Source organism: Lagopus leucura, unplaced genomic scaffold (assembly GCF_019238085.1).
Source record: "Lagopus leucura isolate 7727_CA_CO unplaced genomic scaffold, USGS_WTPT01 Super-Scaffold_806, whole genome shotgun sequence".
Taxonomy (NCBI): Eukaryota; Metazoa; Chordata; class Aves; order Galliformes; family Phasianidae; genus Lagopus; species Lagopus leucura.
The window spans coordinates 1,311,305-1,328,900 of record NW_024962260.1 but is presented as its reverse complement, the minus strand read 5'-3'; the positions used below and the strand labels follow the sequence as shown (position 1 = coordinate 1,328,900).

The window sequence follows — 17,596 nt, the reverse complement described above, 5'->3', positions numbered from 1 at the left end:
AGGCTGTGAGTTAGATATTTGCTTTTGCCATACAGAGTACAGTTTCGAATGGTCTGGGCACCTGAATCATTGCAGACCAGCGTGAAGCACTGATCAGACCATGGTTAATGCGTAAGTGACAACAGCAAAGTCGTGTATCAGGGCTGTGCTGGAGCTAAAAAGCTGATACCCGATCCTTTACTTCATCAAAGCTGTGGGTTGTGTCCACTAATCAGAAATAAAAGCTTATTTCCACTCTTTCATAGTCACACTGATATTACTCTTCGCCAGTTTTGGAGCTGTACTTCATTGTGAACCTTCTCATCAGACAAAGTGATTCATGCCATGCTGCATTTAAGAGAGGCATATTTTGCAAAGATGCTTCAAGCTGAGTAGTGCAATAGTAAACATATGCAATATTGGTATAGGAGACATTAAAAATCATGTGTTCTGACTTGCACATAATCCCATACCCACAATTGCTGCCCACATCTCCTCAAGGACAGTGGAAAGCCCTTGTGTTAGTCTAAGGGACTGGGGAGACAGGGTTATTTGAGGTCCTTTGGAGGAACTAGCAAATGCTTAAACATTCAAGTTACATACATATTTATATATGTATTTATGTATATGCAATTGTTTTTCTTGTCCCGTATGAAATATTTATTAGCAATTTAAAAATAATCATGAAAAAAATAATTCTGTGAGGAAGGAGTTCTATAACAAAGTTCCATGTGCTGTAAGTATGGAATTCTTCTCTGTGTCAAAGCCCTCTCACAAATGGTCTAATTCCAGCAGAGAAAGCGTTCAGCTTTTACACAGAGCTTGAGGAAAACAAGCCACAGTGAAGGTAAGTCCTGTAATCACAAGGAATAAGCACAACCCTGCTTAAATTCTGTCATTTGCACTTACATCAAGAACCAGTGAGTGCTTTTAAGTGGTTTCATGTCAGGAATTGGACGAGCCTTCCCAGACAGACTGGCTTCATTTCTTCAGATGCTATTCAGCGTGACAGAAGACAAGATGGGAGTTCAATCTAAATTTAAGCATTCTCTGTAGACTATTAATAGAGGAAAAACTGGTAGCATGAATCATCACGTGGGAGCTGCAGAGCGACAGCTATTTATTCTCTATTATAATAACATATAGAAGATACCCTTATACAATAAAGAAACTGTTGGGCTTGCAAGGCTCAGCGGGAAGAAGTCAAATGATTCCTCTTCACTGACACTATTTTCATTTTATTCTAAGGAGCAATGAAAGAGCAACCCTTATTTAACTTGACAAAATACACATTGTGTGTATCCAAGCTTCTGTTACAAAATCTAACTGCTGACCCTGCTCCATACCACTCCCTGCTTAGAGCAACAGTGACCTGCTAGAGATGTGGAGAGAACTTTGTAGGTTTGTAACACTAAATGAGTGTTTCAGCTCTCGTTTCAGTGCTTATACAATGCTCCTCTGGCCAGGAGTAAACGCAGCATGTCCTCCCTTTACGTTACTTCTCTGCTGGAACAGGAGCCCACCTGTATCACTGTTGAACCATCATCTTCAGAAAAGATCTGTCAGAAGGACTGAAGACACAACAGCTCCTGAACTGCAAAACTGCAGATGCTCAGCACCCCTCATGCTCAAACCCTCCCGTGTTGTGATGTTTTTAAAAAGACAGAACTGGTTACGTGCACTGTGGGATTTACCTCATGCTTACTCCATTGCAGTCACTGGAATCTGAATTTGCTCTCCCAGAGACACACAGTGTTAACACACAGTGTTCCGTGGGTTATTTATTTTTTGAAAAATATGATATTGTCAACAGCTCAGTGAATTTGTCTCCAGACTGTTATGTCTCCTTCTCAAGTTTCTTTCATTTTTAAGAGCTTAACTTTGAGGCCTCTGGCGTGAGGAGCCTAAAATGGTTTAAGGAAAGGAAGCATAAACAAGGGAATCAAGCTACACACTGCTCTGGAAAGAGGCACAAACATCTCCTCACTCTATATAATCAATGCAAAAGTTTAGCTGTAAAAATACTCTTCTATGTTCAACCCCATTTTCATAATGAGGGCTCTCCAAAGAATTTAATATATCAAAGAGCAAAGAACATATGAGAAGTTGACATTTTGTTTTTCAAACAGGGCGTTTTGTACACAAAAACTCAGTTCCATAATCACAGTTCAATTAAACCATGGTGGTAGAAAGGGCAATAGCAGGTAAGACTAGCAAAAACCTTCACTTGGGCTAGGATTGATGGTGTGTTGCTTATGTACTTTGTGTTTTTTTTTAAATCATAGATGATTTTTTTTTCCTAAACAAAGACTTCCACAGAAGAAACTTCAAAACAACATTTGTAAGAAAAATGAAGCTAATAAAAATGATCTAATTAGACATAAATTCTCTTCTAGCCCTGAGCTGCCAGGAGTAGGGAGGCTAATTAGCTAACTTCTCTGTTCACGTGTTGGGTTGCAGCATCAAGCACTAATTCATATGGAAGGTACTGGGGCTTTGCACCACACAGTTATTAGCTTCTGAGCAATTTCTAGGAATTCTGTACCTCACTCAACCATTAGAGCTGAGAATGAAAACGAAAACATACCAGTTTAATATGCCAAACACAAATGATGGTGATAAAAACATTAAAAAAATAGGCAGAATACTAAGTGAGGGGGGCTAGGACAGGGTGAGCAGTGGAGAAGGCACCACAAAGTGCAGAGAAGGCAGGTTTTTTGCTGTTGTTTGTAGTGTAAGCAGTAGCTGCTGGCTGTTAGTAATTTCCCATTTGTAGAGGGAAGTTTTTTTGTTTGTTTGTTTTTGTTTTTTTGGTTTTCTTTTGTGGTTTCAAAAAGAACTGCATGGGGGAAGAACTTCTTATCTTCATGCCCCCTCTTGTCTATGTGCTCTGTGGAACCACCTACAGGATAGGGCTGAGTCCAAAGAAGTTCTATGCAGAACACGTGATATAACCCACGTCTCTTCCCCTGATCAAAGCCACTGTGAAACACGGTTCTGATAAGAGTTTGGGTGGCAAGTTCTGCAATATGAACTGTTTTCTACACAGAAATTAATTGCAGAACAACCATGCCTCCAATCTAAGCTGTTCCAATTTAATACAATAAATATTATAATGATATTCCTTCCCAGCTTTTTATTGTACTGCTCCAGAGTGCTGCAGTTCATTACAGTATAACCTTCCAAATTGTTTAATTGATGTTATTACGTTCGATTTAATTTTATTAAAAACATGAAACTAGCACTGTGCGCTTGTCTACTGATAGCTTGTGAGATGTTCTGTGAATAAACTTCAGTTAGGGAGTTCTATTTCAGTGACTGCAGTTGCAACTCAGATCGTGCAGACAAGATTGTTTTAACATACCTGAGGCCTGACCTGCGTCCTTCTTGCTGTTTCTGTCCTGACCTTCATGCTGCCAAGTGCAGATGTACAAGTTGCTTCTATGATACTGTCATGCACATTCTACAGAGAAGGAAAACATCCACTTTCTGACACGAGGCTTTACTACACACTTTAAAATATTTATTCTTAAAAGTATGGATACTGAAGATCTGTGCTTAAAAACAGGATATTGATAACATTTGAGAACTAAGAATTTTCTTAACTCGTTCAAATTCACTGAGAATATTCCATCCCAAGAAAAGAGAAGTCACACACTTTCTTGCAGAATAACACTACTGAGTCAAAGGCATTTCTGAACAGAGAACACCAAATCTCAAAAACCTGCAAGAAATGAGCGGAATTAAAACACCTACAGTAACATCTAAGAACCAACTCTGAAATAAAAGGGAACCTGACTCAAACCTCTGAATCCAATAGAGCACTTGGGGCTTACGCTGACTATTTCCACACCATTTCAGAGCAAACTGCATTTGAAATCAGTTATCCTCCAGGATGAATGAGAACATACCAAATTTAAGGTGTCTAGTCTTTATTTTCTATTTTTTTTTTCTTTATTTTATTTTTCTAGTCTTTATTTTCACCTTTATTTTTACTTCTAGGCATCTGTTTTAAATACACCAAACTGTTACAGATGAAGCCCCCAACCTTTCTCCAGCCCCAATTCCTCATGAGATGGAGAGTATACTGACTTCCTTAGTTGGGATAAGTAATAATTCTAATTTTGTATTATGTATTCTGTGTGACAGAAGTTGCCTTAATTGAAAGTATTAGCTAGAATTCCCTTCCCTGTTACTCATATTCAAGACCAAGACAATCCAGCCTAAGGAGATGCCTTAAATACATACCTCATCTCTAGAACATTCCATTCGTTATCATTTAAAATCCTTTGGAGGTAGATATCAAATAATGCTGGTATATCAAAATAGAGGTGACTTCCTGACAACAGTGAGGTTATGGGCATGCAAACCATTGGCCTGTACTTCTCATCCATGGCACATAAACCTCCACAAATGCTTCCTGTAACATTTACTCCTGAAAAATGATGGTATCAGACATGGTGTTAAAATATCCCCTTTTGAAGCAGCCTCAGTCAAAAAAAAAGACACACGTTTTGCTATTTGCAATCTTTATTTCATGAATAATTAAGAAGAAAACATGGCAACATTGGCAAATTGAAGGCATACATACTAAATATTCATACAGAATACATTATGAAGAAACTAAATGCCCAGATCTTTAGTGGTCCTTGCAAACTAAAAGCATATTGGTCCTCCAAAAGGTTTAGCTTAAAATACTCTTGCTGACCTTTTAAGTTCCAATAACAGCTTGTGCCTTTTAAACCAGAAACAGGGTGGAATACAATTTGAACACACTTCAATTTTCCTCAGAACCGTATTTCTAAGATCTAATCAGAAACAAACAAAATAGCTTTTTCTTCCTTACCTTTTAAATGTATAAGCTGTTACACCATCATAAGTATTCAAGACTCAAGCACTTCTTAAAAGATGTTCAGTTTTATTAAGAAGGTGCATAGGTACACACATATACACAAATGTATTTGCACGTGTGTATATATGTGTACACACATACATTTATGCAAAACCTCTACACATATCTAAAATGTCTATGCACGTGAACGTGTACAGAACCTATTTGACAGGGTTCTGAAAAAGAAGAAAGTGCTTCTTGTCTAAAAGGAGGATTATTGAACCCATGTACATGTTTGGTCAGTCTAATATTTGCGTTTCAAATGAGGATAAAACCAATACAAATCAGAAAAGCTTGGATGGAAGAAGAGAAGAGCTTATAAGAATCATTGTGTTTTACATCATCTTTAAAGGCCATGGAAAAAAAGCTTTAAATCAGTTATTCATGAGATGTAAGTACTGGCTGCAGTGTCATTTCAAACAAGGTTAGTCCTTATCTGATGTAGTGCCGAGAAGTTAGACTGAGACATCAACAACATTCTGTTCTTTTACCAAGTCCAAAATTCACCACACTGTTCTGTCAATTCTGCCTCACCTGAACTCAAAGTACCCCCACATCCAACAGCTAAAGGGTACCAATTAATGCCCTTCTGACTTTGACCTGGAGAGTTGTCCAACATTCAATGGGATCACTACTTTAATTCATAGACATTGAACAACTCTTGATCATCACTGACCTCAAGTGAACGGACAGCCTGGAAGCTAACTATTCTGTGTTACATTTCATAGTGTTATACTTTCTTTCCATTAGCTAACATACAGAAAAGACACTTCTGTTAAAAAAAAACCCTTCAGATAAGTATAAAAGTGCTACTGAAAAATAGTAAAATTGACCCTACTATACATGTAAAAACTAAAGTTTCTAACTGAAATGTAAGTTACAAGGATTAATTACTTGAGTATGGTACGTGTACTTGTGCTCTCCCTACTGAGCAGATTCCCAAGTAATCAATCCAGCTGCACATATGCAATAATTGGAAACCAGTAAAAGCCTCCAGAGAAACTTCAACAATGGAACACAACAGAAGAGCTTCTTTCTCTCCATGAACTGAAAAAGTTCAGAAAAATAAAAATCAACTATTCAATTATTGCAAATGCAGTCTACTGTCAGAACAGGTCAGTTCATGAACTGTGGAACCAGGACTGCCAATGGCTCCTCTGCAGCAGGAAATGTCCACTGGGCTTTTTAACTACCATATAAATACACTGCTCACATGCTAAAATAATACAGATACTTACTAGAATGAAAATGCTCGTAATACACTGCTATGCTGGGGCAGAGTAAGTTTTAAACCTAAAGTTCCCCAAACAACTTGTTTGTATTCTAGAACTCTATGCAAAATACAAAAGCCTTAGAAAAGTGCAACAAAACTAACTTCACGACATTTTTCCTTTAGTTTACATAAATACAATCTCATAAAAATATTATTAAACAGAAGCATACTTCTCAGTGGAGAATGAATGTGCCACCTTTCAGCTTTGAGTAAGTGATTTTGGCTGAACTGAAACTCCCTGAAAATAGGGAATTAAAATGAAACAAGCTTAATCACATCAGACTGCCATAATTCTGCAAGAAGTTCCCCCTCCCATTCTACATCCACAGTTCCTATTGGAAATGGTAAGTACTGTCTGTAACTCCGGTAGACAGTGGCCAAAGGGTGAGGAATATTCCAAGAAAAAGACAAATGCCAATGGGAATGAAATCATCTCGTATTTATAGCTACTACTGAAGTCTCAGTGTGAGGAAGCAAACCTGCTAACACAGAATGAACCCATGGATAGAGGCCATAGACTTGCCAAACTGAATTCAAGCGAATGGTAGACCAAAAACTGACAAGCACAGATACATAAGGAAAAACAGAAATTCTTAGCAATGCTGACAAAAATCAGAACTCCAGAACTCCATCTTAAGAGTTATTTAGTATTAATTATCAAAAGCATACTTGCAATATATCCCAGATACTTAACATAATGGCTTTGAAAATTACCAAGCAAAATTATGCTGATTACACAGGAAAACCTTGCACAAATAAAGGCTCAGCAAGGCAGTGAGTCACTCAGAGCCCATCCAGTCACACTTCTTCGAGGGCAGAAACACTCCTAGAGATACCTTTCTAAATAGAGACAGTTAAATGCATTAAAAGATCTCTATGACCTGATGGACACTGTAGGGTGATGGAGATGATATGGTTGAAAAGGAAGTCAAGGAAGAGTTAAGCAGTTCTAAGGTATTTTTCCAATTAACACACACTAACCTGGGAAAGCACAATGGCATGTCCAGAACTTGTGAATGACTACCTTGTTTTAAGAGCATGTCCCACCAAATCGTTTATTGGATGGGCTAATATCATTGACTATTCATGCACTAACGCTAACTTAAGAAAGGAACTGCAGAAGCAGAGCTTGGCAGAACATAAGAATAACAGAGAAAAATATTCACCGAGTCAAGGGAAAGACCACGAATAAACTATACAGTTAAATCAGCCTGTACACTAATGCTATTATTTCAAAATCCTATTATTCAGTTGGCCACTTCAGCAGGAGTATTTCTTACAATAGGCAAAAAATGGTGTCAAGGTGTACAACTGGCTTCCTTCCCAAAAGGATTCTGCCCTCTAATCGCTCCTGCTCAAGGCAGCCTGCAGCTCAGCTATTCCTGCAGTGGTTGTAATAGGCAAATAAGAGGTAAAGTCACCACACGAGTCATATAAACACAATTTTAAAGGCTCAACTTTAGCCTGTGCATAACTTCTTGCCAGCCATCCAGGAAAGGCAGCTTTTGAAGAGACTGCCACATATCAGCATTCCCAAGCTGGTCACAAGCAGAACAAAGTAACAAGTTCTCCATATCTCATACTTCCCAATTAAGCTTGTTTGAATCTAGGCTATAAGAAAATCTGTACCCAGGTTGAAACTGTACAGAAACTGCTAGAATTGAGTAAAAGTCATTTTGTTGGTCATGGAAAAGATGCAACAGAACCCAAATGGTCAGTTTTCAACTTTCTGAAGCGCTGAATGAGGGAAATGAAAAAACCAGAGAATTTAACACTGAGATCATTAACAGAGGGGAGACACCAAGGAGAATTTTTTGTCACAGCTACAAATTTAAGGCAGATTATCAGCAGTTTAAACCACTGTGTTGTGCGCATCGTCAGAGCAAATGCATTTCTACTTATGCAGGTAAAACCAGAGGCTGAATGCAGCCAGCAGCATTTATAGCAGATTACATCCATACATCAAAGCTGAGTTCACTTTGCCCTTGCAAACAAAAAGCATGAGAATGGACTTCCCCAAAACACAAGAACAGCGGAAATACTTTACAAAATTAGCCAAATTATGAGAAACTTGAGGAACACGTTTTATGCAAGAGAAAAATAATTATTTTTAAATCTTGATACACTATAAATAAATGCTACCTTGTAGATAGCCTATCCACCAACACAATTTTAAAAGGGAGCCTTTTGTGCACAACTTTTCAGAAGCATGAGGACGAGAGATCTCTCTGAGGGTCACAGAGATCCATTCACAACACCAGGGCTATGGAATTGGTGTTTCCATATAAAGTATACAGGACAACAAAATGAATCAAACCAAACCAACTGAAAATCAAGACAAGTGTAATTCATTCTGAAGTCACCTCAATTCTGTTACTGTCAGATACTGGGTCAAAACTGACAGAATTCTCCTTAATGACCAAAATTTATCTTCTCATCTTTTCTTTTCGGTAAAGAAAATGCCACAGTTCAAAGCTTACGATTATCATGATGACAACCAGGCAGCCCTAAGACACATCTGACTCTAAACTGACATCTCTGTGGTCTATGGAAGCATTTCAGGAAACAGGATCCATTAGGTCATATAGCCATATCTGCATCAGTATTTTTGACAGATCCCTTCTGCCCACAGCTGGCAATAACTAGCCCTGATATACTACAGCACAGGCATTTGCAAGGCACATATTAAATTGTAATAATATAAACAGATAAAATATTTGTCTTTTTTCTTTTTTTTTTTTTTTTTTAAACACATTCAATAATATTTTCCGGGCTGGTTAAAAAAAAGAGGAAATTAAATCAGCAGAAACCTCGCTTCATATGTAAGAAATAACAGGCAGTTTCAGGATTAAGTGCGAGCAGGAACCAAGTAGGACAGTATCATCCGCATCCAGAAGGGCTACAGCTATTCTTTCACTTGAAAAATTAAATGCTGTTTGAACCTTTGCAGAAAACATGTGGCAGAGTGCAGCAGGGCATTATGTTTGTTTTTTATCTGTCATTGCTTCATTGCTTTCCTTCATTGCTTTCCCTTGGACAGCTGTACGGCATCTTATTTGTAAAGGCTCAGATGTACGATTATAAAAAAATCTCTTTATGGAGCCCAATATTCCTTTCTAGATAGGCTTTTATCAGCCAGACCACACCACGAAGCTTACAGAGCACTGAAGTTCAAAATAAGGTCCTTTCTGTAGTGGCTCATAACTTCTCTCTCTGAAGACCAGCAGCTCAACTTTTCAAAAGAAGGTATGAGAAAAATGAGGTTTCCTCCTCTTACCACCATGCGTTATTTAGTTAAGGGCTGGCACAGTGTTCCTGGTAAAGGAGGTGGGCCATCACACAGAACAAATCACTGTAAAAACACAACAGCTCATGAGTGAATTTAGACCAAGAAATGCTGTCCTTGTCATTGGAAAAATACTTTCTTTATATATATAAAGCAACAAATAAGACAATCACAGATAAGGATGTCTATTCAAAGGAAGAGTACAGATTTATAAGCACAAATGTGCGTAAGTTGGAATCTAGTAAGAGATGGAACATAAGCCAGCAGTAGCACGTATTTCCAATAGGACCGCTCCTGTTGAGACTTATTTGAAAAAGCAAAGTAAATAAAAATACCTGGAAGGAATATACAGGAAAGGCAACTATATTTCAGAATTTTATTAAAATCTGTTAATGATTTTTTTTTTCCATTTGAAGCCTCTCTTGCAACAACTGCCTTTAGAGTATGCTGGCTTTTCAAATGCACCAACTGATAAACTGAGGGTATCCAGCTACTTTTAGGGATATGCAGGCTAAAGAATTATAAGGATGCATGAGACACTGTTGCTCTGAAAACTTCTCCAAAGCCCCTCTAAGAAGTTGTTTTGCAACATTTCATATATTCTTACAGGCACATTTATAATGTATTCTATTACAGACGTGTCAGTGTAAGCATTTTAAGAAGTAATTTTCTATAATGCTAGCTGCTGGAGACATACTGAATTATTACTCTTCACATGGGCTATGTTCTTCAGATGAGAGCTTTTTAGGTTTGGCAATAAATCTGAGTTAAATCTGTGCTTCTGTACCATGATGAAGTTTCACAGATGCCAAGTGGAGCTGCATTCACTGAGTTAACATCAATGACATTCAAACAGTCCTTAACAGTCGTAAGAGCACCATAGGAATAGAAGATTCTTTATAACAGGGTTACTGTGTTGAAAGAGCATGTGCTTATAAATAGCAGTTGTTACAGAACTCGCTTCCAAAGTAGGCTTCTGCTTAATATTAATGAGAGATGTTCAACTGTGGCTTAACTCCTGGAAAATATTCTGGAAAATAAGAGGCAGAAGCAATGGCAGAGTGAAGCATTCCCTTGATTTGACGAACCAGATTACAACAAACATTTTAACAGCTTGTAACAAACGGATGGATTAAATCATTCTGAGCCATTAACATTCTGCACAAAGCCCTGAAGTGCCAGGATGTATCAATCAATGATAGCTAAGGCACTTACTTGAACTCTTTTGCCCAAGAGCTGTTACATGAATTCAGGTGCATTTTAGGAAAACAAAAGCTGAGCAAACCAAAGTTTCTCGGTTAATTCCTTGTGAGAGCAAGTCTTTTCCATGCAATATTTGAGACTGCTGGGTATACACACATTACATCAGTTCCTCCACTCTTCTCAGAGAACATCTCACCTTCTATCACTCAGATGAGGATGTGCAACATCAATGAAAGACACACAGGAAACTGCAAAGGTAGATTTTTAGACAAATATCTTCATTATTACATCTTACTGAAAGTATCTTCTCTGCAGAGGAAATGCTGTCCCAGTTCCAAAATGCTACCACAGACATCCATGACGTTTCCTCGTATTGCTGTGAAGTAAAGCCTGGGGTAGCTGTGCATGCTATACAGGCATAGGAAGAAAAGGGGAAAGAACAAGCCATACAAGGGTTGATTACTGATTCATTTTTGCTATAATGGAAGCACAGAGAGCTACTGACAGATTCCTTTCAATACAGCATAACCTGAAAACCAGGAGCTGTATATGGTAGTCTTTAGAATCCATAAGATAAAGTTGGAAGCCACAACACTGTGACAGAGGTAGGCTTATAACGAAACTTTAGAAGAAAGAGTTCTTCTGTGCCAAATTTTCCGAGGTATCAAGACCACTTTTCCACTCAAGCTGTTGTGATGAAATAAAAGCTTGTTTTCCTAGAATATTGTGCACATTTTAAAGGAGTGAAAATAGCTATAAAGGCAGTAACTAAATTACCATCAGGAACTCTATTGTATTGGGGTGCCATAGGCTGCAGGTGGAATATTTAGACTGTGGTATCAGGACACTACAGAAAGTTCAGTAATATGATGCCATGTTATCCTTTTCCTTCTCAAAGCATTAGCTGTACACTCAGTCTCCCATATGCTAGAGGATCCATTCATCTCACTCTCTTAGGTAAGAAAGCTTCAGGAAGTCTGGCTGGCAAGGCGGTAGATAAGCAGTCCAGGCTCTTTAGGCTACATAATTAATCTGAATAGCTTAATTACTTGGGTTATTCCAAGCAGCGGCAACAAGTTTTTGCTTTTTAACAGTTGTTTCCAGGCTTAGTAGCTGAAGCAGTCTGAAGCAATCCAGGATAGCGTCACCGAAGTTTGAAGGGACTCAATTGATGCCAGTTTTTAGTGAAATGGGGATTAGCATTTCAGCAAGATTTCCATCTGGTAGCTAATGTCGGTTCTACTTCATGAATCTGTTGAATTATTAGGGTTTCAGGTTTCAAAGTATTTGTAAATTGCTGTAACATACAGCATGACATTCTGCCAGTCCGGACGTTCAGTTCGCACCATTTCATTGATGTCCTGTCACAGAAAACAGATTGGTCAAAAAGAAGAACCATAACCCTGTGAGGAACGTGGCAGTATTTTTACCAAGTCATGGTGATGGTAAGCCTGTAAAGTTTCCATAATTCAAAGCATTGATGAAGAAAGCTTTGTTCTCCTCCATGCAACTCGATATTGCTTGGAAATATACAGCTGTAAACAGCTATAAATAGTAAATGTAAACAGCTATAAATAGGATATATGCAGAATGCTGTTTTGCTGATTTAAGATTGAAATAGCGCATACCTAAGTTGTCTCCCTTTTAGAACAATTAGTACTGAAGATGTTACTGCTCCCCAGCCCCTTACACCAGTCTCACAAGTCAATGCAATCTGCCCAGGAGCTAAGACAAAGAGTCAGAATCAAGACCAAGATACTGACTGAACCTGAAGTTCAAAATTCTCATCACGATAGGAGTCAATAAATGACAATCCCATTTCACAGTAGAGTAGTGAACTTGGGATTACTTCAATATGTATTTTTGAGTGAAGAGGCAAGAAAGAGGGAAGTTTGCTTTGCCATCAGCTTGGCTACATGCAGGAGACAAAGCATCAGTGTGTGCCTAGCTGGTAGGTCAGTTCACTCATTTCTTAACAAGTGTGCCAGATTGTCTATGGATAAGCTGAGCAAACACAGCCTGATCTGCCCTTTTCAGCATATGTACACAAGAACACAGTGAGACAGTTCCTAGACATTTCTGCCTAGTATATGGATCTGTTTTATAATCTTTGATTACTAGGATCTCCAAACTCAAAAAGAGGAAGTTGTTTCTGTTTTGTTGTTGCTTTATTTACTTTGGTTGGTTGGTTTTGATTCTCCGTATGAAAGCAGCTGAACACTTTCTTCTTCTGGGAACAAAGAAGTCACCCTTATAAACCTCTCCTTACATCACCACTGCTATTTAGTTACAGTGGTTTTCACATCCTTGCTCATTCTTCACCCATGGAAGAGGAAAAAAAAAAGAAACACTACACACTGTGTACTGTTGGTATGTAAAAAGATACTAAACCCTTAAGATGGATACAATTTGCACACTGAATATTTAATTCCTTTCAATTTGTCTTTTCAGGAAGTCTGTAATTAAGTACATGGCAAAAATCAAAGGACAAACAGCAATCACTGAGCCTAAAGTTAAAGCAGGACAGAATTCCTGCAGCTATTTTCCCACACTGTAGTTCTTATATCAGCACTTGGGAAGAAACTTCCAGGTTTCAAATCCCTGACAAAGCTTAATGTCCAGGAGTTGCACTGCCATTGTGAGCAAACACAATGCTGGTGTAAAGGCTCTGATAGGGATCAAGGAAAGTGTTATTTTTAAAACACCTGACTTTGCTGTGTTATTAGTTGCTAACTATGGCAGCTTTGTTAGAATTTAGACTGCTCAAGCATCACTTGAATATCGTTTCTGATACTGGCAACTTTAGTTGAATTTCTGCAATTAATCACAAAGGCCTGGGATACTCTCAATTCCCTACCTTCCGGAGTCTTACTTTCACTGTAAATCCTATCATGTTGAAAGTTAATTCCTTTAAGCCAAAATTTTTATAAGACACACAATAACCAGTAATTGGGAACAAAAAAAAAGCCCACCTTCAATCATTTACAATGCTGACAAATTAAATCTAAACATAAAAGTCTTAACTTTTACATTTCAGTGAGCAAAAGAACAACTTACATAGCTTGATGTGTATTCCTGAAATTCCAACAAAACCAAATCATTAGAAAGTAGAACAGAGACAGAAGAGAGTTAATGAATCCTTGAAGACAGTATCACAACTATTTCTCGAATTATTCTCAAAAAAAAAACAAAAAACCAACACTGACTTTATTATTTCTTAAAATACTGAAAAATGAGTTTTGGTGAATCTTCCTTTTAGGAGTTTATCTCATAAAACCACTGAGTATCCTGAGATGAAAGGGACCCACAAAGATTATTGGCTCTGCACAGGAGTGCCTATAAATTAAAGCCCACGTCTAAGAACATTACCCAAATGAACCCCTCTTGAACTCTGTCATCAGGCTTGGAACCCCTGCACTTGGCACCTCAAGCACTGTGCTCAGTTTTGGGCTCCTCACTACAGGAAAGACACTGAGGTGATAGAGCATGTCCAGAGAAGGGCAACAAAGCTGTAAAGGTTCTGGAGAACAAGTCTTATGGCGAGGAGCTGAGGGAACTTGGATGGTTCCATCTGGAGAAGTGGAGGCTTAGGGAAGACCTTATTGCTCTTAACTATCTGAAAGGAGGTTGTAGCAAGGAAAGGGTTGGTCTGTTCTCCCATGTAACAGTGATATGACCAGAGGTAACGACCTAAAGTTGCACAAGTGGAGGTTCGGGTTGGATATTAGGAAGAATTTGTTCCCTGACAGAGTGGTAAAGTATTGGAACAGGCTGCCCAGGGAAGTGCTGAAGTCACCATCCATGAAAGTGCTCAAGAAACACATAGATGTGGCACTTATGGATATGGTTTAGTGGGAACAGCAGTGATAGGCTGACAGTTGGACTAGATGATATTAGTCTTTTCCAACCTTAATAATTCTATGATCATTCTTTGGTGAAGAATCTTTTCCTATTATCTAACCTGATCTTCCCCCAGTGCAGCTTCAGGCCATTCCCAACCTGCCACAGGCTGTTCTGCTGTTGCCTTTGCTGCAGCAGCTTGAGTACAGGTCTTTATCCCACTCATTATTTTACTGCAAAAAACAGTATTAGCTTAAGTGGCTGACAATATTGGATTTATGCTAGACTGACAGAGATTAAACAAAACCACTGATGTATGTGCTTACCATTTATGTGGTTTTTTTCAGTCAAGTGTGATACTGAGACTATAGGCTCTAGCTGAGCTCATCTGCTGTTATTTTTGCTTCAAAATCTTTCAAAAGCACAAAGTGGAATAATTTATTTTTTAAAATGAGATGTAATTTGTTCACTATGTGTTTAAAACTCACCAGAGTGGATTTGATGCCAACACTTTCAGCTGCCTGAAAAGCCAAAGTGAAGTTTCTCCTCTGCATGAGATATGAAAACGTATCAGAATCCAAGTAAATACTACTTCATAATAAGATGGCATTAAAAAAGTTTACAGTAAAACTGCTAAATTTGCCTCAAAGTGAGTCTGTAATTGGACCATATTAATTTTAAAAGGGCAACAGGAATGAACATGTCCTAATATCACCCAAAAGATCTTATAATATTAAGGTTTTAAAAAGAATAGCAATTATGTAGTCTGAAATGTTTCAATTATGATTTCTAGTAAGATCATTTTTCTATTACTTAAATTAGTTCATTCTTCTTTTTTAGCTCATATTAGCTATATAGATTCTATATGGACATGAATATATATATAGAATGGGAATTCTAATGTCATACCTTGTCCTGGCTGTTTAGCTCTTGATAAGGAATATGGGCTGGGAGGTAAGTATGGAGGACTGCACAGAAAGCCAAGCCATCATTCCAGCTGCTGCTGAAGTTTGTTATGTCAATATTCTTAAAAGAAAAAAAAAATGCAAACAATATTAAAATCATATTCTAATAAGTATTCGTTCAACAAACACCTTAAAAAAAAACCACACACACAAAAAAACAACTTTGAACAGCCTGACACTGGAGTTCTGTGGTAAGGAACCAAAACACCTTCTATGGTAAATTAAAAAAGAAAAAACAAAAAACAAGCCATGATAAGAATGTCAGGTAACCTTACACGGGTTAAAGAGAAAATAGCTAATACTTAATTTCCTATAGTGCAAATACAGTTAAAAAGCATAAAACGATAGGCTAGAAAGGGTATTAAGAGTATAAATTTCTTACAACTGTACAGAGCAAAATATAAAAGCAAACAAGTTATGGACATATGTCAGGGCTCTTTCTAAAATCCCTGAAGTAGACCACGTGGTTTTACCTCTGTTAATACAAGACTTTACTTCTATGCTTCAGCACTGAAGCAAAATTTCTAGTTAATATTGATAAGGAACAAAATTTTATCTGCTAAATAAAACATTTCTACATGAAAACCTACATGAACAACAACACAAAGAGAAATTAAATTGTCACTGTCAATAAAGATGCTCCAACAGATTTAACAGGAACCGTGGCAAGGAATCAAATATTTGTGACTGAAACTGAAATTGAAAAATGCAGCCTTGCACTCCTGATTCTTTGGTGACACTCAGTGACACTGCTAAATGCCACTTCTAAGAACACATGCAAGGTTACTGTAAGAAAATTCAGCCCTGTCCGTACAAATCAGGAGCAAGATGCCTTGCTGGCCCTTCAGGTCACTGCTTACTTGACTGTTGGCGGCCCAGCAGTGGCAGAGCAGCTCAGTGGGCAGCAGTCAGTTTAAACTTTGAACACCAAGCCACTCGTTGACCTGACAAGAAGTTACAGACATCACTTATCTCTGACAAGCACTGAAACTTTTCATTCATCTAGTGGAAAAATGAATGTGGAACCAATGTTAAGCTGCAGAACACTCACAACTAAGGCAGCTGAATTTCTTGTCAAAATGATGATTTGGATACAAATGGAAGACGACCGCAATCCCATCTCCAACAGAGGGAAAACAACCTCAACAAAACTAAAAGCAATTTCTAGAAGAACGTGAGGGAAATCTCCGTTTCCCGCTCAACTTTCACTCTTCTTACACAAAGTCTGCACGATGCAGGTTGGGGCTGCAGTGATGTAAGAGTACGTGCTGGGACTCACAATGCCAGGGCAGCGGTCTGAGCCCGGCCGGCTGCCTGCCCACAGAGGAAATGTCATTGTTGGAGACCCCCAGGCTGTGGGAACGTGGTCCTCACTGCTTCCTCGAGCCGCAAGGGTGGGAAAAAATAAAAAAGAAAAAGAAAAAAGAAAGAAAATAGCTCTCCCTCCTTTCTCCTTGAGGGACAGGAAATTGGATTTAAATTAATGTGTGTTTAAAACTTTTTTCGATGTTACTTGAATTAGGCAAATAAATGCAAGATGCAGCAGGAGACTAAGGGAAAATATCAGCAAGGAGGGATGCTGAAACACTGCTGAGTCTGATTAACAGCCTCCAACACATCAGTTGGCTTAATGGTGGACATCGTTTCAACAATACCTGCTAATAATGACAGAACACACACTATAAACCACAGCCTGCGAAACCTTGCTTACAATTTGTGCTTTTTTGTTGTTGTTTTGCTGTTGTTGTGACTTCTGTGCTTTTGTTTTAATTATTTTTGGTGGGTTTTTAAGACTGATGGGCTAAACAACTGATAAATACTAGCCATAGCCCATCAACTGATGCTGTACTTCATGCAGTACAGAAAGGAGAACTGCAATGAAGATTCTGTAGGAAACTAAAGCATTGTGCCTGGCTACAGGGAGAACTGCTTCCAGGCTGCTCCACACATTTCAGAGCAGGCACAGCAGTGTTTAAATGAAGATGTTAGAGCTGGAACACCAGCATCACTCAAGATGTATGTCATTGAAGACCCACAGAACTGGGCTGAAGACAGAACACATGATTTAAAAAAATTCTAAAAACAAGGAGGCAAGGAGGTGTGCTCAGCTCCAACCAGAACACATCTATAAAAAGAAAAAAAAAATAAAAATTAAGTTT

At 38.2% G+C, this 17,596-nt stretch overlaps 1 protein-coding gene across 4 annotated transcripts in view; it reads right to left on the bottom strand.

Annotated features, from left to right (window-relative positions):
* Positions 1–4,491: 4,491 nt before the first annotated feature.
* SPECC1L (sperm antigen with calponin homology and coiled-coil domains 1 like) overlaps positions 4,492–17,596 on the bottom strand; it is a 58,329-nt gene continuing 45,224 nt past the window's right edge. For all 4 annotated transcript variants that reach the window (XM_042865621.1, XM_042865622.1, XM_042865620.1 and 1 more), the window contains exons 14-16: positions 15,382–15,498; positions 14,961–15,020; positions 4,492–11,993 (exon numbers count right to left, since the gene is read on the bottom strand). In XM_042865621.1, coding sequence (XP_042721555.1) covers positions 11,904–11,993; positions 14,961–15,020; positions 15,382–15,498 — 267 coding nt within the window. In that variant the 3' untranslated portion in view covers positions 4,492–11,903. The remainder of the gene's footprint in view (positions 11,994–14,960; positions 15,021–15,381; positions 15,499–17,596) is intronic.